General features: G+C 34.8%; 4 protein-coding genes across 5 annotated transcripts; all 4 read left to right on the top strand.

Moving 5' to 3' along the window:
- The first annotated feature begins 441 nt into the window (after positions 1-441).
- On the top strand, positions 442-3,621 carry LOC100803803 (TOM1-like protein 2). Its single transcript, XM_014772162.3, has 3 exons — positions 442-1,534; positions 2,277-2,558; positions 3,006-3,621. Exons 1-3 carry the CDS (start codon positions 1,049-1,051, stop codon positions 3,429-3,431), a joined length of 1,194 nt encoding a protein of 397 aa, XP_014627648.1. The 5' UTR covers positions 442-1,048; the 3' UTR covers positions 3,432-3,621.
- Positions 3,622-4,492: 871 nt separating this feature from the next.
- Positions 4,493-10,782, top strand: GY3 (glycinin G3). Of its 2 annotated transcripts, XM_041012427.1 has the most exons (6): positions 4,493-4,684; positions 5,395-5,635; positions 7,347-7,975; positions 8,655-8,899; positions 9,212-9,736; positions 10,174-10,782. In XM_041012427.1, exons 3-6 carry the CDS (start codon positions 7,690-7,692, stop codon positions 10,561-10,563), a joined length of 1,446 nt encoding a protein of 481 aa, XP_040868361.1. In that variant the 5' UTR covers positions 4,493-4,684; positions 5,395-5,635; positions 7,347-7,689; the 3' UTR covers positions 10,564-10,782. The 2 variants fall into 2 exon arrangements, with proteins under 2 accessions (XP_040868361.1, NP_001236840.2); NM_001249911.2 differs by lacking the exons at positions 4,493-4,684; positions 5,395-5,635 and having other exon boundaries at positions 7,645-7,975; positions 10,174-10,779.
- Positions 10,783-16,577: 5,795 nt separating this feature from the next.
- Positions 16,578-18,816, top strand: GY7 (glycinin subunit G7). Its single transcript, NM_001248425.1, has 4 exons — positions 16,578-16,891; positions 17,077-17,309; positions 17,449-18,138; positions 18,380-18,816. Exons 1-4 carry the CDS (start codon positions 16,606-16,608, stop codon positions 18,779-18,781), a joined length of 1,611 nt encoding a protein of 536 aa, NP_001235354.1. The 5' UTR covers positions 16,578-16,605; the 3' UTR covers positions 18,782-18,816.
- Positions 18,817-23,274: 4,458 nt separating this feature from the next.
- LOC100500419 (uncharacterized) lies at positions 23,275-24,104 on the top strand. The gene has a single exon (NM_001250842.2). The coding sequence runs from the start codon at positions 23,344-23,346 to the stop codon at positions 23,875-23,877; it is 534 nt and encodes a 177-aa protein (NP_001237771.2). The 5' UTR covers positions 23,275-23,343; the 3' UTR covers positions 23,878-24,104.
- The last annotated feature ends 3,140 nt before the right edge of the window (positions 24,105-27,244 follow it).

Below are 27,244 nucleotides of genomic sequence, written 5' to 3'. Positions count from 1 at the left end.
ATCTGTTAAATAAAAAATAGATTCAAAAACATATATTTTGAATAAAATTTAACAGAAAAAATATATCAAAAAACAGTGCCAAAATATGAGAAGTCATTTCTATTAAAGCATTATTCGATGCAAAATTATAAAAATCAGATTGATTCGATTGAGATCTGGTATTCTCTGAGTTGTCTCATTAAGGTGAAAGAATAGAAATGTAATCGATCTGATTTGATTAAGATTGAGTTGGATGGTTTTAGCTAAATCTGATAATCCGGACTGAGTTGTCTTAGTTTGACCCGATTGAGTTTTTGTTTTTTTTTTAGTTTTTATATAATGTTAAATTGTTAATAGTTAATTATTGAATAATATATAATATGTTCCTATAGTATATATATATATTTTTATCTTGATAACAACATATATTAAGTAATCATTATCATATTGATCATGATATGATTTAATATTTATGTGTTTTATACATCTTTAACATATTTATTTATGATCATTTGAAAATGCTTGTTTTTTTTTAATTATTAAATTAGATTATTTCTAAAATTATTTGTCAAAGATGAATAATTATGACTTTTGATATCAATTGTAATTATAATTAAGATAAAAAAATTATTTTTTTACCATAGTTATAACTACAATTAATGTACCCACAAGTTGTTAATCTTAATGGTCATCAACTTGATCCCCTTTAAACAAAGTGTTGAGTTGAAACCTGACTAAAAAAAAATTCTTAAAAGCAAAGATGACACTAAAATAACTCAGTCTAATTCCTCAGCAGACAAGTCGGGAGAAAAACAGTTAGACAAATCTCAGTCTACGGCATTGAAAAAAACACACGTGGCACAAGCAATTGATCACTTTATTCACACCACTACACACATGACGCCTTTCTCTCTGTTTCGTGTTCACCTTTATCATCTTCAAAGCTCAGCTCTTCACTTTCCACACATTTCACCCGATCTAGTTAGTGTTCCCAAAAACAAACATCCCAGGTTCGTTACACAACAACAAAAAAACATTTCCCGTTGGTTTTCTTTCATTAGTTTTCGCGATGGAGCGGTTGAAGTGGGCTCAACTGGGGGAGAGGCTGAAGATGGGTGGGGCCCAGATGGGGCGAATGGTGAGCGGAAAAGTGAAGGAGATGCTTCAGGCGCCGACGCCGGAGTCGAAGATGGTGGACGAGGCCACGCTGGAGACAATGGAAGAACCTAATTGGGGCATGAATCTCAGAATCTGCAGCATGATCAACAGCGACCAATTCAACGGCTCCGAGGTCGTGAAGGCCATCAAGAGAAAGATCAACCACAAGAGCCCCGTGGTTCAGGCTCTCAGCCTCGACCTCCTCGAAGCCTGTGCCATGAATTGCGACAAGGTCTTCTCCGAAATCGCTTCCGAGAAGGTTCTCGATGAGATGATTCGCTTGATTGATAACCCGCAGGCCCAGCACCAGACTCGCAGTCGGGCTTTTCAGTTGATTCGGGCCTGGGGCGAGTCCGAGGATCTCGCATATCTCCCCGTCTTTCGTCAAACTTATATGGTCAGTTTTCTTCTTTTTTTTTGTTGGCACGTGGTTTTGATTGCTTCAGGAATATATATTATATATAGCCATAACGGGATTACTTGTTTGTTACTCTTGTCTTTTTACTCTCTATTATGTTGTCTTTTTCATTATTTGTTTTTGACACTCGCTTGATTTTTATTGTTATGTGTTGCTTCTGGATATTGTTTGCATAAATATCCGATGCAAAATTAGATTTCTCGTGGAGTTAGGAATTTGTGAAACACTATCTTAGTAGTCCCTGAAATTAGAAAAATGTCAAATCAATTTTTGAAATTGAAATTTGTTAGTCATGTTAATCCTCCCTGTATTTAGCTTTGTTAAGGACTATGATAATAATAATAAGTTACAAGATTTAGAAACTACAATAATAATTTGGACATTTCAGAGATCTGAATGACAGTGATTTCAATTTTAGGGATTTATTTGATATTTTTCTAATTCAGGGACTACATAACAACACCTCGCATATTCAGGGAGTATTGATTAAAATGGAGTTTACTCATTTCTCAGGTGTCACTGGGGATTTTATCTTTTACAGAATATTGATTTTGAAATGTTTAACTGTATTGGGCTTCATGTTCTCACTTATTTTCCACACTTCTATTTCTACATTTTATTATGCAATACCTTCTATTTGTACATTTTACTGTGATAGATTCTTTTGCATCCTTCTCTTTCACATTTATTTGAATCCTACATCCTCCCTTATTGATGGCAGTGTTTGAAAGGAAGGGATGAACCACTTGACATGGCAGGAGGAAATTCACCACCTGTTCCGTATGCCTCCGAGTCATATGCGCATCAATATCCTGTAGATCCCCCTGAAAGATACCCAATTCCCGAAGCTGAACTACACGATATTGATGATCCAGCAGCTTTCTCTTCTAATTACCAACACACATCAGTTGAGGAGAGGAAAGAGAATCTCGTGGTTGCTCGAAACAGTCTTGAATTGCTCTCAAGCATATTGAATTCTGAGGCAGAGCCAAAACCTTTGAAGGTAAACATCTTGATGTTAGAGAAAATCAACATTACCTGAATAATAAATTGGTGTTTTGTATACTACTTCATCATTATGTTTTTTGTATGTGTCCAGTCTTTCTTTCGTCTCTTTTTTCTTCCCCATGCTTTCCATTTATGGCCTTGTTCGGACAGACTTTTCAATAAGTAATTGTAGGAGAAGAAAATAAGAAGTTAAGATATATTAAACTTCTCGGACAAGTTAAAATCAACTTATGCATTCTAACATCTATAGAATAAATTCTCATTTAACTTCTCCAAAAATTGAGATGCATAAGTTGATTTTAACTTGATGGCAGAAGGTTGATCTATTGTTTTATATTTCTTGTGTTTGTGGAAGAAGTATTTGCCTTTTATTTTCTTCTCTATATTGCTGACAGAATAGTTGTTTAATGATTGAATTTGCAATAATTTTGTGTGGCTGTAGGAAGATTTAACTATGAGCTTGTTGGATAAGTGCAAGCAATCACTCTCTATCATCAAGGGGATTGCGGAAAGCACTACAAACGATGAAGCGACACTTTTTGAGGCTTTATATCTCAATGATGAGCTGCAGCAGGTAGTTTCTAAATATGAGGAGTTAGAAGCTGCTCAAAGTTATGGGGCACAACAACCTCAAAATGCTGACACTGACAAGCATGATGCCGAAGCTGTTCAAAATCCCAATGAAGTACCCAAAAGTGATGAATCTGAAGCTGCTCAGAATCTGGATCGAAAGCTTCCTCAAAAGTCTAACACTCTTAAAGTCAATGCAACTGGGGGCGAGGGGGATGGTCTTGCTGAAACTAAAATAGTGGATGATGGCACGAAGGAGAAGAATGCTGAATCTAGTTTCAAGCGAGATACCGAATGAGGAAAGCATAGTTGGATTATATGTGTGCTCTAGCATCTTATTTTGTCTTTGTTCGTATTTTGTAATAAGCTATTGTCCTTCTATGTGGGTTTTTTTACATTGCCCAAATATGTAATTGGCAGGAGTTTCATCCCGATGATTATGATATCATATGCTAGTTTCACATAATGTTTATGTGATTTGCACATTATGATCCGCTTCCTTGTATTATTAATGCGAGAAGGGGATGAAGTTAGGACTGTTGTTAGTGCATGGAGTGTGGAGACCACTAATCGCGCACATTGGAGTATAGATTAGAAAATCGGACACAAAGGAACCGGGATTCTTACCCTTTATTTTATTCAACACACTTACAGATTAAAAAGGAAATATAAAAAAAAGTTTATTCTAATTAGACACTTCTGTTTTCAAGTGAGGAAATATATATAGGATCAGGCGGCTTCTACACTTGAATCTGACCTTCGAATTGGGCTAATATTATTTTTTTGTTTATTCGTTTAATTTTTATTAATTAAATTTGGTTATCATATTATCTTTTTCTGTTTAAAAAAGGGTTATCATGTTATCTTTTAGCATCAGTGTACAAGTACAACTGTACAAAATTGTTGCCGATCGTTTGAGAATTGAAACTTTGAAATTACTATGAAGAATTGATTTGTTTGAGTTTTATTTATAATGTAGTGTTTTGTTTCATGTATTATATAGAAATGACTACTTTGTTTAGTTATCACTTTCTTGTTGGAAAGGATGAGTGCATGTTACGGTTTTTACCTGAAACTTGAGTTTTAGCACTACATAAAATATTATGAAGCATGTGCACAAGTGAAGTGCAAATTTATTATTAAGAATTCATCCTATTTCTAACTTCTTATGGGCTCAACTGTCAAGATAAAAAGCCAAACATATTATATATCCCTTTACCTTATATACTTCACGTCTCATATGCTACGTTGGTTGGTACGTGTGATTGAAATTCAAGAATCATGGCTCTTATAATAGTTTAATTGATCGATTTTATGTTGTTATTAGGTGATGATATCCATGGCATCCAAAAATCTGAACTTCCTTGAGCAGATTTCTAGCGCTGATGAGCTCAACAGAAACCATAAACAATTTAAAGAGCGAAAGAAAAGGCTGGATCTGAAGAAAAATCAGCTCTTGTTTAACAGAAGAATAAAACGAAAGAACAATAGGAGGAAGTAGAGGAACATCTCTTGCAAGATCAACTGATAAGTATATCTTTTTCACTTTAGGTATGTGTGCACATAGAAGGCAGCTTTCAGTTATATCCAGTTTGCTCTTATTTTGATTAGAAAAATTCTGGGGTGCTACAAGTGCAAGGGAAATCTCTTGCTCTGTATTTCTTAGTGTACCCCATCAGATATAGCACTACGAATGCATTTAACTCAGAGAAAGCGATGACCACCTTGTTGATATGATGCACATCCAATAGAAATCAAGAGAAATTTCTTGCTTTGGAAGCACATAAGAATTTATATATTGCCAAATGAATTTGTAGAGGCAGAGTCCTTTTTTGGTGAGGACCTTCTCAGTGTGATGAAAATGAAAATTGTGTTTAGTGGAGGGAATTTGGATTGCTATTATGATGTTACAAAGCTGAAAATATAGGTTTAAGATACTGGTGGGATACGAACAGAATTTAGCATATTTTATGACACATTGGTTATGCATATTGAAGACTTTATTGTGTGCTTTTCACATGTTTTCCATACAAATTGATGTACAATTACAGTGAATGATTTCATTCATCTTCAGATATTATTTGCATTCAACAAAAGAAAATGTAAGACTATCCCATTGGAAAGCATTTTCAGTTTCAAATTTCAACAAGTTCTGAATGAGTTACATGCATGTGCAAGTTCTGCATGGCTCTCCTTGTCTAATATTAGATGAGCATGATTAACAAATAATTTATAGTCATTTAGTGAGTTTCTCTGTTCAGGTATGGCTTAATACAAGATGGTTACACGTGCATTTCTGGTTACAACTTACGAGATAAGCTAGCTAACTCCTACAGATTGCTGAATCCGTTTGTCGCGTGGGTTCAACTTGAAGATGCTGCCTTAAAAGTTCTAAATGACAGGTGGTATGATACATGCAGGAGCCATGCTCATGTGGGATCTGCATATATATGTGATGGTTGGTACTTGGTGATATTGATACTGCATTGGACTCTGAAAAAGGTAACTTTCTTCACATTATTAACTGATTGGAATATTTGTTATTTTGGCCTTGTTGTTCTTGTCGTTATATTATTGCTGCCATAAATCCATTCTATCTACAAGTTGCATAGAAAGCAATGATTATTTTCTGCAGCTGTTACTTGTTGAGAACTCTCACATTTGATCTGACCAAATACCAGTAATCCTAAATGCACATATAACTAGTTGCATTCGTCCTTTTGGTTATAGCCTTATAGGGGACCGAACTTATGATGGTTATCCCATTTTCATTCGTGGTCACTGACCTAATTAAATTTATGTGGTCACTGGTCTCATTTTTAAAATTATATACTAGTAAGTAGTGTGCTATGCATAGTCATAGACTCATAGTCATAGTGGATGTTTTCTTCCATTAATTAAAAGACGTATGGAACATGTGGTCACGCATTACTCACTAATCCTATGAATATGGGTCCACACTCAGATCAAGTGTTTTTCTGGGTGGTTGTTAGTTTAGGAGTAAGTGAGCTGAGCGGGTATAGACTATAGAAAATGATTTTGACAAAGTAATAAATAATAACACATAATGGTCTTAGATCACAGCTATTTATAAGGATGGTTACCAACTCTGTTGGCGTAAAATGAGAGGACCATTGAATGTCTCTTGCTCTAATCAGGGTCCACATTATTAGAGGTTACCTTACAAATCCTTCCCCTAGAACGTGCTGGAGTGAGTTTATCACGTAAACTAACAAGTCTATGAATGTAGGATGATAACCTTTACTGATCACCAGTTTATTGATTTAAATTGAAGACCATAGAGTGATGAAGATTGAACCGGGAATAACACTTTTAAGAATTTAGCTCATGACAGTAACAATATAGCTCCGTCACTGGCTCTAGCTCAAGTGTGCTCCACCATATATAGAAAGGAGTTTTTTAAAAGGACAAAATTTAAATACAGGTCTTTACATGTTATTTGTCCTGGTCTCTAATTAGAATTAAAATTTTATACGGGTAATTTACCTAATAAAATTTTATAATAAAAAATTATATAAATTATCAGAATTAAACTTTAATTCTAGTTAATTAGAAAATTTTAGGTTTAAATACAACTTCAGTGATCTTATTTTATTTATTCTGTAATTTTAGTCTCTTTATTTTGAAATAAAAATTTTGATCCTTCAATTTTAAAAAATTCACAATTAATTTTGATTTCATTTTCAATTTTGTCATTTATTTATTTTATTTCTTATATTTTAATTGAACAAATAATTTATTGATGACACTTTAAATGAATTTTTTAGGTTTAAGATTAAGTTAAATTAAAATAAAAAGCATAAAACATAAATAAAATTGAGAACTAAACTAAAATTATATTTTTTAAAATAAAAAAATCTCTATTTCTGAAATAGGTGAACTAAAATTACCAATAGAAAAAAATAATTAAATGATAAACTTTTGAATAATCTCACTAATCACTTTTAAGATCTCTTATTCAATAAATTTTTCTTTTACATTCATAGAACTCATATCCGAAACCTAAGGACCGAATCAATACCACTCGATATGTTGATAAATAATAATTATTTTAAAATCTAAATCTAGTTAAAATAATTTTTATTTGGTTGAAAATGTTAATATCTTTATAAAAGTACAGTATTACAAGAACAAAATGAGAAAGAAATTGAAATTCAGTCTAATTTATAAATAATCAACCTGCATGTAAAAGGAAAGAAAGAAGCGAGCAGGAAGAAAAGAAATGAAACCATGCATGGTCCCCCCACCCCCAGGACATCATGGGTTTCTGCCATTTGCAATACAAACACTGAAACACCTTTCTCTTTGTCACGTAATCGAGATTCCGAAGCCACCTTACACCATTAACTTAATGAGGTGTAAGACAGAAGGGTTCCATAGCCATGCATACTGAAGAATGTCTTAAGCTCAGCACCCCACTTCTGAGACGTGTCCCTCATTCACCTTCCTCTCTTCCCTATAAATAACCACGCCTCAGGTTCTCCGCTTCACAACACAAACATTCTCTCCATTTGTCCTTGAATATAATACTCAGCATGGCTAAGCTTGTTCTTTCCCTTTGTTTTCTGCTTTTCAGTGGCTGCTGCTTCGCTTTCAGTTTCAGAGAGCAGCCACAGCAAAACGAGTGCCAGATCCAACGCCTCAATGCCCTCAAACCGGATAACCGTATAGAGTCAGAAGGTGGCTTCATTGAGACATGGAACCCTAACAACAAGCCATTCCAGTGTGCCGGTGTTGCCCTCTCTCGCTGCACCCTCAACCGCAACGCCCTTCGCAGACCTTCCTACACCAACGCTCCCCAGGAGATCTACATCCAACAAGGTTTTTTTATTTTATCATCAAATATTAGTTTATTAGTTTTATTAAAAATATTAATCGAAAAAAATCCAACTTACAACCTTTATTCAACAAGGTTCATTTTATCCACACTTTATAATACATACATACATATATATATATATATATATATATATATATATATATATATATATATATATATATATATATATATATATATATATATATGTATGTATGTATGATTTACTAACGTATATACCTATATTTTTTTAGCAGAGGACTGTTATTTAGTACAACAAATCATTGCACAAATTGCAAGAAAAGAAACATCAACGGCTGAACTTTTGTTCAAAACAAATACTTAATTGGAAAATAATAAAATAAAAACTGGAAATTGACTTAATGCACTCTTCATGCGTTTTTTAACTAAAACTGTTTCCTACATTAACAAATACTTGCGGGATTTATCAACTTACATATTCTTATCTTTTTAGTATGAATACATTAGCAAATTATATCATTGTATATTTTAAGATATTCTTTATCTATAATTCACTGGTAAAAAAACCATATTAGCAAAACCCTCAAGAGTAACGTTAAGGACATCGATAATGTTTTGTTTGTATCAGTTTTCAGAATTAAAACATTTTGAAACGAAAATGGTTATTATAGTAATGTTTTTGTGATTGTTTAATGTGAATAGGTAGTGGTATTTTTGGCATGATATTCCCGGGTTGTCCTAGCACATTTGAAGAGCCTCAACAAAAAGGACAAAGCAGCAGGCCCCAAGACCGTCACCAGAAGATCTATCACTTCAGAGAGGGTGATTTGATTGCAGTGCCAACCGGTTTTGCATACTGGATGTACAACAATGAAGACACTCCTGTTGTTGCCGTTTCTCTTATTGACACCAACAGCTTCCAGAACCAGCTCGACCAGATGCCTAGGGTACGTGAGCCACATATATAGCATTAGATATTAGAATTCTTTAAAGATTTAAATATCTTTTTGGTTTGTTTGCAGTTGCACTTTTTAATTTAGTATCTATAGATTAAATGTCAATTTTATCTTCATAATTGTGTTTTTTTATGCAATTTGGTCCTCGTGGTGAAATCACTTTAAATAACTGGAAAAAATTGTAGCTGATAAAAAAAAGAAATTGGACAACGTTGTAACATGCATTAAGATTAGAACTCTTAAGTTCTAATACTGGTTACAGAATTAACAAGTATTTGTTTTGATAAAATATACACTTGGCAGAGATTCTATCTTGCTGGGAACCAAGAGCAAGAGTTTCTACAGTATCAGCCACAGAAGCAGCAAGGAGGTACTCAAAGCCAGAAAGGAAAGCGTCAGCAAGAAGAAGAAAACGAAGGAGGCAGCATATTGAGTGGCTTCGCCCCGGAATTCTTGGAACATGCGTTCGTCGTGGACAGGCAGATAGTGAGAAAGCTACAAGGTGAGAACGAAGAGGAAGAGAAGGGTGCCATTGTGACAGTGAAAGGAGGTCTCAGCGTGATAAGCCCACCCACGGAAGAGCAGCAACAAAGACCCGAGGAAGAGGAGAAGCCAGATTGTGACGAGAAAGACAAACATTGCCAAAGCCAAAGCAGAAATGGCATTGACGAGACCATTTGCACAATGAGACTTCGCCACAACATTGGCCAGACTTCATCACCTGACATCTTCAACCCTCAAGCTGGTAGCATCACAACCGCTACCAGCCTCGACTTCCCAGCCCTCTCGTGGCTCAAACTCAGTGCCCAGTTTGGATCACTCCGCAAGGTACTTACATCATTAATTCATGTTATAAAAGCTCAAAAAATGTTAAAATGATACTAATAGTTATATATAGTAATTAAAATGTGTGACAAAATCATCTTAACACCTGCATGCATATGCATTATTTTTTGTCTTTTTTTGGTGCAAATATGCGCTGTATGTCTATATATATATATGTTATGGAAAATGTTAACCAGTTTTTTTGGATATTGGTTAAGGAATGAGAAATAATTTTACTAAGATTGAGTTTTAATATGATCTTCATAATAAACATTTTTTAAATTTTTTTAATTAATGTACTTAGTACACTAATTAACAAAATCATATATATATGATTTTCATAGGATTGCAAAGAAAAGAGATATGATTGAGAGATGGAATAATTACTGTGATAATAAAAAGATATGTTATGATTAACGTACACTTGATGTATGGTGCAGAATGCTATGTTCGTGCCACACTACAACCTGAACGCAAACAGCATAATATACGCATTGAATGGACGGGCATTGGTACAAGTGGTGAATTGCAATGGTGAGAGAGTGTTTGATGGAGAGCTGCAAGAGGGACAGGTGTTAATTGTGCCACAAAACTTTGCGGTGGCTGCAAGATCACAGAGCGACAACTTCGAGTATGTTTCATTCAAGACCAATGATAGACCCTCGATCGGCAACCTTGCAGGTGCAAACTCATTGTTGAACGCATTGCCGGAGGAAGTGATTCAGCAAACTTTTAACCTAAGGAGGCAGCAGGCCAGGCAGGTCAAGAACAACAACCCTTTCAGCTTCCTGGTTCCACCTAAGGAGTCTCAGAGGAGAGTTGTGGCTTAGAGCCCTTTTTGCATGTGCTACCACACTTTCGTCCTTTTGGGCACTAGTTAGTGTGCGTAGCAATAAATAAGAACGAATAAAACAACAAAGGCTTTGCTGCCCTTTGTTAAGTATAAAATAACGGGTAATGTAATTGTACCCTTGTGTAATGAGTCACTCAAGTACCTATGCGGGAAAATCATAAATTAAAAGAGAAATTCCAATGAATTTTCTGTCAAATCTCTTTTCTTTTTATTCTTTTGTTTCTTTCTTATCCTTCTTGCAGAACAAAATAAGGAAAATAGTATTGAAAACAATTGGTCCAAATGATAGCTAGCTTTGACAATGATATATAAATAGTTTTTATTGTAGAATTTCGTGACATGTTGTGCGCTCTAATTTATTTGTAAGAACCTTCATTGGTTTCGTATGCGTTTCTACGTAACTGCTTGTGGTACTTTTCTCCGGGGTCCAGGGTCCATGTTATCGTCTGCAACAAAATATAGATCTCGAGAACAATAGAAATAGACCATCAGGTTGTTTGTAGCCATGGTCTCAACCCCTTTGTTTTATTTATTTAATCTTATAATGACCCAGCAATAATTTTGCTTCCTGTTCCCTCCCTCATGCACAAAATCAAAATGGACCACTTAATTTGTATTTCCTGGACTATAGTTCAAAGCCACCTGCATGCCCTAACAAAGTGAGGTGTAAGTAATTTGGATTTTATGACCTGAACTCGGAAGATTGGAGACACAACATCTATTCATATAATAACAAGAGCTGCCTTTATTCAATGCCTACTATATCCTACCTAGTCTAGATAGACATGACTGCATGTATCATGTATGTGAAAGTCGATTCTGTTAGATAAAAAGATAATTCAGATGATTAGTTAGTTAGTTCTATCACTTGTATGTTAGTTAGTGGTAGTTATAACAGAATTAGAAGGATAACCATACATAGCTTGCTGTAGTACTGTGTAAATATATAGAAAAACTGAATATGAATATAGTAATCTGTTTTTTTTGAATTGGAACAAGAAAAGCTCTCTTTCTTTCCTTCTTCTTCTTCCCTGTGAGATTGCCAAATTATCAGTTTTCAACAGTGGTATCAAGAGCAAGGTTGAAGGGTTTGTTTCTGTGTGAATCAACCCGTGAAAGGAGGGACCTGAAACTGAAGCAATCGAAGGAGATTCTGTGTGAATCCACGCTTTTGAGAAAGACGAATTCGAGCAGAGGAAGAACCTTGAGCTATGACGAGCAATGGAGTTCCGATGAACAATCTCCCAGTTCTTGGTGAAAAGAATTTTGATCGATGGCATGTGCAGATGAAAGCTCTTCTGGGTTTTCAAGATGTGTATGAGATTGTCATGAGCGGGTATCAAGAACCCAGTGCCAGTGCTACTGAGGCACAGCGATCTACCTACAAAGATTTGAAGAAAAAGGACTGCAAAGCCTTATTCCTAATTCACCAATGTGTAAATGATGCCAACTTTGAGAAAATTGCAAATGCCACAACCTCGAAGGAAGCATGGGATATTCTTATAAAGAGTTATGAAGGTGCAGAAAAGATAAAGAAGGTAAAGCTTCAGACATTGAGAAGACAGTATGAGCTTCTTGCAATGGAGGAGACTGAATCAGTAGCTGAGTATTTCACCAAGATTCTCACACTCACCAATCAGATGAAGTGCTGTGGAGAACAGATTAAGGAACAACTAGTGATTGAGAAGGTGCTCAGAACACTGACATCAAAGTTTGATCACATTGTGGTGGCCATTGAAGAATCAAAGGATCTTACATCCTTCAAGCTTGAAGAACTACAAAGTTCACTTGAAGCACATGAGCAGAGATTAAGAGAAAGGAATCCTGAGAAACACAATGATCAAGCCTTACAAGCTCAAACAAGCAGAAAGTTTGACAAGCAAGGAGACAAATCCAAAAAGAACAAAGGAAAGTGGCGTGATGAGAAGTGGAGAAAGACTGAAGATTCAAAATGTGGTGATTCTGGATCATCTTCACAGAAAGTTGTGTCAAATCCAAGAAGCCAATTCTCAGGGAAAAAGAAATGGGTCGACAAGAAGAAGTGCAGTGTTACAACTGCAGGAACTTTGGCCATTTTGCAGCTGATTGTAGATTCAGTAAAGGCTCTCATGTGAAAGGTGAAGAAGCAAGGTTGGCACAAGAGGAGAATACAGAAGATGATCATTATCTGCTGATGGTTACCACCAAAAATGATATTCAGGGTGCTAATTTTTGGTACCTAGACACTGGTTGCTCAAACCATATGTCAGGGAGAAGAGAGTGGTTCACAACACTTGATGAGACTTCCAAAAGCACAGTGAAATTCGCAGATCACAGCTCAATTACAGCAGAAGGGATAGGGAGCGTGATGATTCAAAGAAAAGATGGAAAGAAAGCCTGCATCTCAAATGTCTTGTATGTTCCCAAGATGAAAAGCAATTTACTCAGCCTTGGACAATTGCTTGAAAAAGGTTATACAATGGAGATGAAGGACAACATGCTGAAAGTTTTTGATAAAGACAAGAAGAGTGTCCTAAAAGCTCCACTCTCGGCCAACAGAACATTTAGAATTGATATTCAGATTAGTGATCAGAAGTGTATGCAGTCCACCACAGAAATTGAAACTTGGCTATGGCACAAGAGGTATGGTCATTTAAATTTCAAAAGCTTACAACTACTAAATAGAAAAGGTTTAGTAACAGGCCTACCAAACATTAGAGTTCCTGAGAAGCTATGTGATGAATGCCTAATAGGCAAGCAAGCTAGAAATTCTTTTGTTTCAAGCATACCTACAAAAACTGTTAAACCACTTGAAGTTGTGTATACTGATGTGTGTGGTCCTTTTGAGGAGGAGTCTCTTGGTGGAAACAGGTTTTTTGTAACCTTTATTGATGATCTCACTAGAAAGGTGTGGGCTTATCCTATTAAGAAGAAGAGTGATGTGTTTGACACTTTTCAGATTTGGAAAACTCTGGTCGAAAAACAGTGTGAGTCCAAATTGAAAGTGCTAAGATCAGATGGTGGAGGAGAATACATGTCAAATGAATTCAAATCCTATTGCACTAAGGAAGGGATTGAACATGAGGTTATAGCTCCCTACACTCCACAGCACAATGGCACAGCAGAAAGGGAGAATAGAACCATCCTCAACATGGCAAGGAGCATGCTAAAGACAAAGAACCTGCCAAAGAAATTCTGGGCTGAGGCTGTTTCAACATCTGTGTATCTGCTGAATAGATGTCCAATAAAGAGATTGGAAGACAAGACACCAGAAGAAGTTTGGTCAGGCACTAGACCAAGTGTGAGCCATCTCAGAATCTTTGGGTCTATCTGCTATAAGCACGTTCCAGACGCAATAAGGAGAAAACTGGATGACAAGAGTGAGAAACTCATATTTCTCGGCTACCATTCTACTGGTGCATACAGGGTTTTTAATCCTCAAACTCAGAAACTAGTGTTGAGTAGAGATTTGAAGTTTGATGAGGGTCAATCCTGGAATTGGAGTGATAAGCAAGGCACATCTGAATTGAGAACCAGAATTGAAGGTCTAAACACTGATGTAGGAACAGGAGACAATGTTGTTCATGATGAAGCAGTATCAACGAGACCTCAGAGAAATAGATAAGCCCCTGCAAGGCTGGATGACTATGAGATATTCCCAGATTCCTCGATTACAGCTGATGGTGACTTTGTCCATATGGCCTTACTTGCTGAGATGGAACCTATTGGCGTGGAAGAAGCTTTGAAGCACTCACATTGGGTTGAAGCAATGGAAGAAGAGCTAAGGTCTATTGAGAGAAACAAGACATGGAGTCTCACAAAGCTACCAACAGGAAAGAAAGCCATAGCAGTAAAATGGGTCTACAAAACTAAGTTGAATCCTAGAGGAGAAGTAACAAAGTTCAAAGCCAGACTGGTTGCAAAGGGATTTCTGCAGAAGCAAGGTCTGGATTATGATGAAGTATTTGCCCCTGTTGCTAGGTTGGAAACAGTTAGACTTGTAATAGCAATGGCTAGCTACAATTGCTGGGAAGTACACCAAATGGATGTAAAATCTGCATTTCTTAATGGCTCACTAGAAGAAGAAGTTTTTGTCACTCAACCACCAGGGTTTGTGATGAAAGGTAGAGAAACAGAGGTGTACAAGCTGCATAAGGCCTTGTATGGTCTGAAACAGGCTCCCAGAGCTTGGAACAAGAGAATAGATACCTTTCTCTTGCAAATTGGATTCATGAGATGCACTACTGAATATGGTGTGTATGTTAAAGGAGAAAGTCTTTCAGATATCCTCATAGTGTGTTTATATGTGGATGATTTACTGATAACAGGAAAGGATTGCAGTGCTATCTCGACATTCAAGCAAGAGATGAAGTCTGAGTTCGAAATGTCAGATCTTGGAGAATTATCATATTTTCTGGGCATAGAGTTCAAGAGGACAAAGGCTGGAATTTTTATGCACCAAAGCAAATACACAATTGATGTCCTAAAGAGGTTTCAGATGCTTCACTGCAACTCAGTTTCAACTCCTGTTGAAACTAGTGCTGTGCTGGATCAATCTGGGCTTGAAAAATTGGTGGATAAGACTATGTTCAGACAAATGGTTGGCTCCTTGAGGTATATATGCAATACCAGACCAGATGTAGCATATGGAGTTGGCTTGGTGAGTAGATTTTTGAAAGCACCACAGCAAGGTCATTTGAATGCAGTGAAAAGGCTACTAAGGTACTTGAAAGGGACTATTGGTTTTGGTTTGCTGTTTCCTACAAACTTGAGTAGCAATTCCTGTGAGATGATTGGCTTTTCAGATGCTGATTGGTGTGGGGATAAAACTGATAGAAAGAGTACCACAGGGTATTTGTTTCAGCTAGGAAATGCAGCTATCAGTTGGTGTTCAAAGAAGCAATCCGTGGTGGCCTTATCGTCATGTGAGGCTGAATACATAGCTGCTAGCATGAGTGCTTGTCAAGCAATATGGTTAGAAGCTTTGCTGGATGAGTTGAAGGTAAAATCTGAGAATGGAATGCTGTTGATGGTAGATAACAAGTCTGCTATAAGCCTTGCAAAGAATCCTGTTGCTCATGGAAGGAGCAAGCACATTGAGACTAGATTTCACTACTTAAGAGATCAAGTGTACAATGGAAGATTGAGGTTGGATTTTTGCAGATCTGCAGATCAACTTGCAGACATTTTGCAAAACCTTTAAAGAAGGAGAGGTTTGAAGATCTGAGGAGAAAGATGGGACTTAGAAGCTCAAATGAAATCTGAATTAAGGAGGAGTGTTAGATAAAAAGATAATTCAGATGATTAGTTAGTTAGTTCTATCACTTGTATGTTAGTTAGTGGTAGTTATAACAGAATTAGAAGGATAACCATACATAGCTTGCTGTAGTACTGTGTAAATATATAGAAAAACTGAATATGAATATAGTAATCTGTTTTTTTTGAATTGGAACAAGAAAAGCTCTCTTTCTTTCCTTCTTCTTCTTCCCTGTGAGATTGCCAAATTATCAATTTTCAACAGATTCTATATCCAACAACATTAATTTAATATACGAACACAAACTTAAAAAATGAAAAAAAAAAATCAAATATTTCAATTAGGTATATCTTAAATTTACAATCATATAAATAACTACTTAAACATGGATCAAGAATTACGAGTTATTAATTTACTTATTCTTATAACCAAATTACAGTATTATTAAGAAAAAGAATATAAGAAGCATTAATTCTAATTAATCTATATAAAAACTGAGCAGGGAGGAGACGCGGAGAATCAGTAAGGAAAGGACAATGACTTAGCACAAGTTAAGGTAGCAGAAATTAATGAGTTTGGATCATTGTGTGAAGAGGCACCGCAAGGCCAACAAAGTTGATGAGGTGTAAGAAATGAGGGTTTGAAAGACATGCAGGCTGCAGAATGTCTACATCTCAGGGACTAATGTTCAGTGACGTGTCCCTCGTTCACGCTTCTCAGTAATCCATAAATCACCACGTAGCAATTCCTCCTTCGCTATCCCTCGCATCTGTTCAGTTCACCATGTTTAACCATTCTGCGCTCCATTATTATTTTCTCCTCTTCTTCACGTGCACGTGCTTAGCACGACAGCAATGCCAGTTCAAGCAGGAGTGCCAACTCGATACCATCCATGCACTGAAACCTGACAACCTCATCGAATCCCAAGGTGGTGTCACAGAGACATGGAACGCTAGCCACCCTGAGCTATGTTGCGCTGGCGTCGCCTTTATCAAGCGCACCATCAACCCCAATGGCCTTCACTTGCCATCCTACGTTAATTACCCCGAACTCCATTTCGTACTCCAAGGTTATCCAACAACTTCATATTCATTCCTCCTCATCAATTAATCAATTATCTTATTCAAGTTAATTAATCTAGTAAAATTGTATAACTAACTAATTATTTTTTATTATTTTATCAATAAATATTAAGCTTTTTTAATTATCCAACCAATCTTATATATTTTGTATATTTAATTAATGAGTTGACAGGTGAGGGAGTGTTGGGAATTGTAATTCCTGGTTGTGACGAAACTTTTGAAGAGCCACAACGGGAGAGGGAACATGATCGCCACCAGAAGGTTCGTTACCTGAAGCAGGGTGACATATTCGCAGTTCCACCTGGAATTCCTTACTGGACCTACAACTACGCCAATGTTTCTCTTGTTGTAATTACCCTCCTTGACACTGCCAATTTCGAAAACCAGCTTGATCGTGTCCCCAGAGTAAGAAATTATCGGCTTCACATGTATAGTATATACTAGTTCATCATATATATTTGGTGATGATGTTAAGGATGTTTTTTTTTTTTTTTTTTTTCTTTTTTCATTCCCTTGACATTATTAATATGGTGGTATATATTAGAGATTCTATCTTGCTGGGAACCCAAAAGAAGAGCACCCTTGTGGACGCAAGCAAGAAGAAGGTAACAATATAAACATGTTCGGTGGTTTCGACCCACGGTTCTTAGCAGAAGCATCGAACGTGAAGGTGGGGATAACAAAGAAGCTTCAGTCACACATAGGTGACCAAATCATAAAAGTGGAAAAAGGTCTTAGCATTATCAGGCCACCCTTGGAACACGAAGTTAGAGAAGCAGAAGTAGAAGAAAAACCCAAGACCCGAGAACACTGTGAATGCCAAAAAGAAAGAAAACACAAAGAAGGAGAAGGAGAAGAAGAGGTGGTACAAGAGAAAGAAATAAGAAAGCGCAAGCACCACATAGGAGAACACGAGGGATGTGGTGAATGCGAAGATAAAGAAGAGGAAGAGCAAAGTAGAAGCCGAGAACGCGGCGAGTGGCATGAACATAAAGGACAACAACATGGAAAAGAAAAAGGAAGAGAGAGATATAAGGAAGGTGGTGAAGGGAGAGTGCGTAGCAATGTGTTGGAAGAAATCTTGTGCACTTTGAAGCTGCACGAGAACATTGCTGACCCATCACACGCCGACATATTCAACCCTAGAGCTGGTCGCGTACGCACCATCAATAGCTTGACCCTCCCCGTTCTCAAATTGCTCCGTCTCAGCGCCCAATGGGTTAAACTCTACAAGGTCACACAAATATATTACCAAATGTTACTTGCTAGTTGTTGTTATCTTTTCCTTCAATCTTATATATATATATATAGTAATTGCATCAGGACCACACTTACAACCACAATAACCGCATTTTTCTAACGATCGCCGCGACCGCAAGACAATTTAAAACCATATTTTATATATGTGTTATAATATATTTTTTATACAAGAAAAGTGAAATTGGTATTAATTGGGTGGTGCTCTGCTTTTGCAGAGTGGTATTTACGTGCCACACTGGAGCATGAACGCAAACAGCGTGGCCTACGTGACGAGTGGAGGAGGGTGGGTTCAGGTGGTGAACTCCCAGGGAAAGTCGGTGTTCAGCGGCGCTGTTGGAAGGGGTCGAGTGGTGGTGGTGCCGCAGAACTTTGCGGTGGCGATACAAGCCGGGAGGGATGGGATGGAGTACATAGTTTTCAGAACAAACGACAGAGCCATGATGGGGACGCTGGTGGGGCCCACTTCGGCCATCACTGCCATCCCAGGAGAAGTGCTTGCGAATGCTTTTGGGCTGAGCCCGGAGGAAGTGAGCGAGCTCAAGAATAATAGAAAGGAGGCTGTTTTGTCTAGCCCTGCTTCTCATCACTCTCCAAATCCCCTCATTGTCACCATGTAATTAATAAACTTATGTTAATGATGTTTATGTTATAAAGAAACGCACTTTACTATCAAATAAATTAATAAGAACACATTATGGATCGAATGCTACAAACTACAAACCTTTGGGTATGCATATAAGCACTTTTTGACTCACTCACTCACTAACATAATATGAAGAAAACACATTAAAGAAGACAAACTTTTGTCAGTTGCTATTTGTACTTTCCTCTAGTATTAGTATACTCCACTTTTTTTGTTTTTGTAATCTTTTTTTTTTTTCAAAATATGCTAATTTAATTTCGCAGACTTCGCCACACACTTTACATTCATGATCAACAAAATGAACAACCTCATACCGTGATGTCTTTCAGTTGAAGTGCCAATTACACGGCAATGTATGAAGTGTACGTTCTGTTCTGTTTAGAATTCCAGCAGTGTTTAAAGAAATGGAATCACGTAATGAAACAGAAGCGATCGTATCTTGTAAGACTTCACAGTTTCTCTTTAATGAAATGTAAAAACAGTTGTAACCGGTTTTGATGCTTGAACTTCTAATTATGCATACGTATTTCTTTTTTGTGTCAACAAAAACGTGTAACCTCCTTGTCACACCCATGACAAATAGGTGAAATACTTATTTCCTTCTGAAGTGATTAAATAGGGTGTTTTGACAACCAAGTATACACCAGGATTGCATGTCAGAGAAATTTCAACAATATATTTTAAAATACATTGACAAATCCTATCTTTCATATCCGGTTCTTAAGAAATGGTATGACATTTTACTAGTTCTTGCTTGACTATTGGGATATTAATTAGTGTTGATTCACTATATTGTGGTTTTATTATTACATAGACATGGATATGCCATTCCTCTCACCTTCTCTTCTTTTCCAATATCTAGTTTTTGCTCAACCATTTTGTTTTCCAAGCTTGGAGTTTGATGACAGATAGTACAATTGAAGGTTCTATATGACAAAATTCTAATTTTTCGATGTGTAATTACTAAAATGACTCGAGTCTAACTAAGAGCGTATATAGAACAAATGACATGACTAAATATATGAAACAAATAATATGATTAAAGATATACATGGAACAAATAATATGACTAAACTTATAACTCTTAATTATTTATGATATCTTCAATTAGACTTGAGTTTAAAACTTGTAATTGAGTTTACAACACTATAAAAAATCATGGTTAATGAAAAAATTATGATTGATTCATTTTAGACTCAAGTTGAAACATGCCAAACTTGAATGAAAAAATCCTTCAGAGTGAGACAACAAATAATATAATTATAAACGCTAGTGATGTTATTTTGAGATCCACAGCAGAGTTAGAAGAAGAAGAGACAAGAATGGCTTCACTGTGCACCACGCTCTTCTTTTGTCTCTCCTAACCCTATCTTCCCACTTAGTTGCAGCGGCAGAGAGACACGGTATAGCCGGCTTCCTCTACACTCGGAGCAGAGGCAGATGCACGGCACAGTAAGAAACATAGTGTTCTATTCCGTTGTTAATGATGTCACCTTATGTTTGTGCTTCATAAGGCGGCGTGAGTCAACTCAGCACTAAAAGATAGTTAGTTCTTAGTGAGGATTTTCTCGCATTTATATATATTTTATTTTTACATCATCTCTCTAACAGATGTGGGACAATTTTGTTAATGCTGTGGTTAGATTCTGGAGCGGGAGACATCAACGGTAACCCCTTTGGAGGGTTTCCCTTACAAGGCTTGGCAGGTTAAGACTTTGGTCATAAAAGCGTTGGTGTCACACGCTGCAGCTGCTTCTCAAGCCAATAACAATAACTTGTTGTTGGCTAACCTAATCATATAGCATTGTTGGTATAGTATCGTATAGTATATACTCATGCTGATCCAGTAACGTTTAGTGGTGTTATTGGGTAAGGCCCACTCACTTTACCCTTTTTAATGTTGGTCTTTTTTCTTGGATAGACTCAGAATCCACTACTTTGTGATTTGATTTTGGAATATTGGAATCATTGGAAATGGAGGAAATTAGTACTGATTTTTGTATTTGTGTTATTCGCCACCATACTTCTTCATTTGTCTTTTAATTTTCTTTGGTGTGTGTTGTGTTACGCGTTGGTTCCGTTGTGGTGGAACCAAACTAAACTTACCCGAAAAAACGTGAAAATCTTGTCATTCAATGTAGCTTTACACTCACCGTGGAATTGGATACCATTATTATTCACTCACCACTGAAACTTACGCTTTGTTCTTTCATCATTAACTTGTATTTATAAGTACAGCGCATAGAGCCATAGACGCTTGGTCTTTATGTGATGGGTGGATTCGGTTTTTTGTAATATGATAGAATTTAGTGTATTGTATCTAGAAGAGTCTAGCAAAACATTATCAAACACTTCTAACATACATTATTAGTTAAAATTTATTCACAATTATAATATTTAGAGAGAAACTCATTAAATGCTACATGAAACTTATTAATTTTTAATAATAATAATAAAGAGTATACTTAAGGAAGTGTGTCAAAAATTTTGCTATTAACATTTTTCATTAAATCTATACATTTGTGATTTAAGAGTAGAAAAAATTATTATTATTTTTCATCTTTTAAACAAAATGATTGACATGATAAAAATAGATAAAACAATGACCTGTAAGAAAATATTATAAAGATAGAATAACTTGAGTAAATCATCACATTTTCTTGAGATTATAACTAGGCCTCGATTAATTTGGTGTTTAACTTTATAAACATAAATCACTTCTATTTCAAAATCAATTTTAAATAAACTAATTGCAATCAAAATTAATTCTAGAAATGTTCATCTAAACACGTACTAAATTGTTTAGTAAACTTAAATAATTTTGTAACTAATATTCTTCACCATACAATAGTCAATTCTTATAAACAAAACGAAGTGGTTTTGTTTATTCTTTTTACACTCAATAGTGGTAAAATATGAAAAAATTGAAAACTTAAATAGTAAAATTCACAAAAATAAATTGGTGATAAAATTTATAAAATAATAAAATTTAGGTGATAAAATTTATAATTAAATCTCAGTCTTTTCCACAAACAGACTGTGCCGTGTGGGTTTCTGCCTCTAAACTTGCAAATGTGATAGTTTTCTGTAGTTTTTTTTTTTTTTTTTTACAAAAACGTGATAGCTCTTAATTCATTCAGATATTGATATGTGTAGGATAGAAATACTTTGAGCAGAATTAGGTTTGACATATAAGCATATTTTAATGGTCTAATTTATGATAATTTAACATTAAGATAGATAAAAATATGTATGTGAAACTTTATAAGAGTGAAATCTAACTTATTTATATGATATAAACATATTTTTAAGGTTTAATATAATGTTCATAATCTTATTTAAAAATATATTTTACAACAAGAAATTTAAATATGACATAAATTTATTTTTCAATAAACTTTAACTTGACTTTTTATGTAGATTAACATAATTAACATTTAAAAAAATAAATAAATGTAAGATTTTAAACAATTATAACAAATTTAATATAATCATAATACTAATAATGAAGATCATTTATAATTTTTTAAATAGGCCAACTTGTTAAGCCTAAAAGGTTTTTTGGATGACTTAAGGGGTCCAGTTTAACTAAAAAGATTTTATTAAGATATTTGTTATATTCACTTCCTTTTTTCTAACTATAGTACACTCTCACTCTTCTTTTTTAAACACAAATGACTTAAATAATCTTTTTATTTCAAACCCTCTTCTTTTTCTAACACAGTTGCACACTCCCTCCCTCCTAATAATGCACTCCATCTATGGCAATAAAACATTCCTTTCTTTCTCACCTTTTGGCTTTACTTATCTCATAACTTTATTCTCTTACTACAAATTTGGAAAAGTGTTTACAAACTTCATACATAGTTTGCACAAGTTGTGTAATTTGGCCGAAAGTTCAAGAGGTTGATGAAAAATAACGGAAAAAGTTGATGAAAAATGTTTGAACATTTTGTTTTTTTGTAACATTTATGCTATAAGACATTTAGAGACAGAATAAGTTATAGTTATTATAGAATTTATCATGTGATAGGAAAAAAAATAAAGTTAAATATGAGATGCTAATAAAATGTTTAAAACAAGTGAGAATTTATTGCTATGCTGATCACACACAATTTCTGAAATAGACCGAGTCTTGTCTCTTACTTAACAAATTAATAGTGTAAATCATTAACAAATTATCAAGTAAAAAGAATGAGGTAGATTCTAGATTTAAGTTAATGTCAGCTTAATAATTAAGCAAGCTAGGTCGTTGGTGCTGGAGAATTTGGCAGATTTTACCTACTGCAGCTTTATGCTCGTCTTGTCAAAAAATATTGAGCGCGTAATAACTAAGCCACCCCTCACAGCAAAACCACCATATATGAATACAGTAATATACTATTCCGCAACATGACACTGCAAAAAAGGGAATCTAACCCATGCTACCATGTTATAAATTAAGGACCCAAGTTTCCATTTGAACTTGAGTTTAACTTTAACCCACCTATTAAATCCTCCTCTTCTGATTTGAAGCATTGCTCTCTCCTCCTATCAATGAAATCCTGCATAAGCCTAAGGCTAAGGCTAAGCCTTCCACCTGCTAGAAAGGCATGGAAGAGCTTCACTTCCACCCTTGGTAAGCTTCATAAGTCCAAATCCAAAGCCATGAAGAAACCTAGAAAGCATTATTCAAAAACTACCACTAAAAAGGTTACCAAGGCCCCTCCTAAGTTCCTTGCTACCAAACGTTTTCGCAGCAAAAAGTTAGCCTTAGCCACAGTGAGAAGCTTCATCTTCGGGTTCCACAAGAAGCCTGCACCTGTGTATATTGACAAGCTCTTTAGAGAGCCTTCATGTGACTTGGTGGGGCATTTGAAGCCACAGACAGCACACAAGCCACGAACTGAAAGGCTCTCTGGGGGAGAAGAAACAACAAAGGGTTGTGGATCTTGCAGTTCAGATGACGTGTGGGAATCTTTGGCTTTAGCTTCACCTCAAATGCAAGGAATAGATGAACGAGCAGAGGAGTTCATCACTAGATTCAGACAAGAGATGGCAGAGCAAGAGATGATAGCAAGAAATTTGTAGCAAGACATGGTCACTATGCTATAGTTGATCCAGGATCTCAGTAAAAGTTGTTGTGTAATAACTGTCAAATTATAATAGATCTATTAGCTTGTTAATGACTAGTATGTTTGGATACTCTATAAACTTGTTGTTTTGTTTGTTATTTCCTCATTTATTGATATAGTAAACAAAATAGAAAGACTACTATGTTAACCCAATTTTTTTTAACTTAATAAATAACTTCAAGTTTGAACATACAATAAAAGCTTAAGGATACGTAGAAGTTATTTGAGATTTTTTTTTAATTTAAAAGTTTTCGTAAAAACAAGTTAAAGCTTTGATTTTCTTAATTTACAACTATGACATGAAAGATAACTGATTAAAAAAACTAATACCTCAGTGCCTATAATGAAAGCACCAAAAGACAATTACTTATTATAAAAAAAATGTAAGTCAAATCATATATGTGCATGACTTTTCATTACTTAGAAACCCTTCAAGCCCAAACTGCTAATGTCAGGGGGCATGTAACACTAATATCAAGAGTCTCATATTAAAAAATAATGATGTACACGTTAGTAAAATCTACATATATATCGACCTTGGTAATTAAGGTCAACAAACTTATTGGCACAAAAATGTGATTAATTTCACAGGGTGTACAATAAGACACAAAAAATGATACTAACAAAATATTCCAGCAGCACCAGTGCAATAGCTATTAAAGCTGAAACTAAAACGCATGCAAGTTGCAAATGCTAGCTGCACTGTAAAGATTTGGAATGCATATCTTACCTGGCCCCTAATAATTCTACCAGCATGATCATACTCAACTTGCATTTCGCTTTGACCCTGCAGAAGTTCTCTTGGAGGGTTGTCCTCATCAGCTGCATTGCCATATACTTCTCGATAATGGTTTCCTTCATTTGAGACTTCAATTTCTCCTTCTCGGTCTTGAAATTCTTATAGTGAAAATTCAGCTTTGGATGGAGCTGCTTGCATGTGAACATCTTGTCCTTTCTCAAATGCTTCCCGAGCATGATGTAAATTTCATTGAATTCCAAAGCTACCCCACTATTTCTATGTTGGTTATCTCCCTACAGTACAAAACCAGTTTTAATCCAAATACAAGATTAACAATAGGAATAAAAATAAATTAAACATAGCAATATATTTTCATTCAAGAGATAAGTTACCCCATAAAACTTTTCATTTGGATCTGCATCCGGAAGTGGATCTTCACGCGTGAACCTGGTCTTGGGATCACAGTGTGCAGAATTGACCGCAGCATTAATAGGATATTTTGCAGTATCCTCTCGAATAAGTTGATTCCTGAAGAAAAATAAATTCAGCTCCAATTCGTCCAAGATAAATAATGAAAGAGATAATCTCATGCAACAAAGTAATTTGGCATTGCAATATTATAATGATGACAACATAAAATTACTTCAGTTCCTGTGCTCCTACCACCTGTTGTACTCACACGCTTCTCAACCTTTGCAAATTCCATTTGTTTGCTCTCATCAACTTTCGCCTCATCTAACATTAGATTTTCTTCCTCTTCATCCTCATCATTTTGGTTGCTCTTCTCCGACTTCTTCAGCTTCTGTTCTTTTAAGTACTTCTTTCGAGCTTCGTACCTCTCAATGACTCGAGCATAAGTTGATGCATCATAACCATTCCATCTGTCCCGTTTGCCATCATAGTCAAGTTCAAAAGTTTCTATCTTTTCATCAGAGGCAATGTGTTTATTTGTCCATTTTGCTCCCAGTTTCCAAGGTCTTTCCACGCATGACCACAGCTATAACAAGAAAATAAACACTGAAGTACTCAATAAATATTTTAATTTGAAAGAAAAAATGAGAATATATGTGTGTATGTATATCCTAATAACGACACATAATTAAATAACATATTCATAAGTAATATTCACATTATAACACTAGAACAAAGCAAAAGAAAGCAATAAAGTTAAAAAGAAAAAAGAAAACTCAATTACTAACCCATCCCATCTGTTATGCTATTTTGTAGTTTAAAGAACAGGGGGAAAAAACTAATTAAAACATAAAATAACTTGATAAACCAAATACATGTTGAATAGCAGATAAATTCCACTCAAGAAGCCAACAAAATCAGTCAGAAGTTCGACTTAGAGATCAAAACCATATGGAGCATACATAACAGAAGCAGACATGTGCACATACACATAATTTGACAGAGAGACATCACTTACTTCTCACATGCACCTGTTCGATACCTGACTGCCTGAAAGATTTTAGCACCTCTATCGTACCATGAATTGGTGTAATTGGGATCAGATTTCCATTTTCTTTTATGTTTCAAACTCTACAAGTCAAAAGAAAGAAGCAGAAGAATATTTAATAACACATTTGAATAGAAATCTGGACATTACTGAACAGAACAATGCCAAAGCCACCCAAAAATAGAAATTACAGAAGCATAGAACCTAATTGTATAGATAAATAAATTAAAATTACAATAAAATCCAATAAAATATTGACCCATACTTTGAATCAGTTTGGATTTTTACCGATACATTTTGTTTATAAGAACCAGCGGAAACACAGCCAGTCGCTGTCCTTATTATATATATAAATATAATTTTTTTATAAATATTAACTAAATTATTCTTCTTGTTTCTTAATTTATTTATTATGTTTAATTTAATCCTTTATTTTTAATATATTTAATTAAGTATCTTATTTTTTAAGAGAAATTAAATTTAATTTCTTTATTTTTTAAAAATTCAATTAGATCTCCTGTTATGTAAAATTAAGTTGGTTTATGTTAGCTTCAAACATTTTTCGAAATGCAGTTAAATTTGGTTTAAAATATAACTAAATTGAATAAAAAAAATTTAAAGATAAGATACTTAATTGAAACTAAAAAAAAAAAGAAACAAATCAAATATATTTTAAAAAATAAGGACCCAATTAAAACTTTTAAAAATAAAGAAATCAAATTAAACCTAAGAAATAAATTTTTTTATTTTTTTCTTGAAAATTTATTCACAACAATATTTTTTAATATCTATTTTATTAAATTATTTGATATTTTTAATTGCTTGATAGAATATATTAGTGAAGTAGTTTTGCTTTTCAAATTTTTAAGGATGAACAACATAATCAACTATTGTTTAAAAACGGTCATTTTCTTAATTTTAAAATTCTGAATTAGTTTATTATTCTATTCTTTTTTTAATAAATCACTATTATTTGAAAATTTGTTGTTTTATTTCATTTTTAAAATTCAAAAATACTATTATTTAAAAATTTCCAATTTTTTTAATTTTAAAATTTCAACTCATTATTTTTTTGTTATTAAGTTTTTAAAGTAAAATTCTCTGGCTATATTATTTTTTACTCTT

This window comes from Glycine max, chromosome 19, assembly GCF_000004515.6.
Source record: "Glycine max cultivar Williams 82 chromosome 19, Glycine_max_v4.0, whole genome shotgun sequence".
In the NCBI taxonomy this organism is placed as follows: domain Eukaryota; kingdom Viridiplantae; phylum Streptophyta; class Magnoliopsida; order Fabales; family Fabaceae; genus Glycine; species Glycine max.
This window is presented reverse-complemented; position numbering and strand designations above follow the sequence as displayed.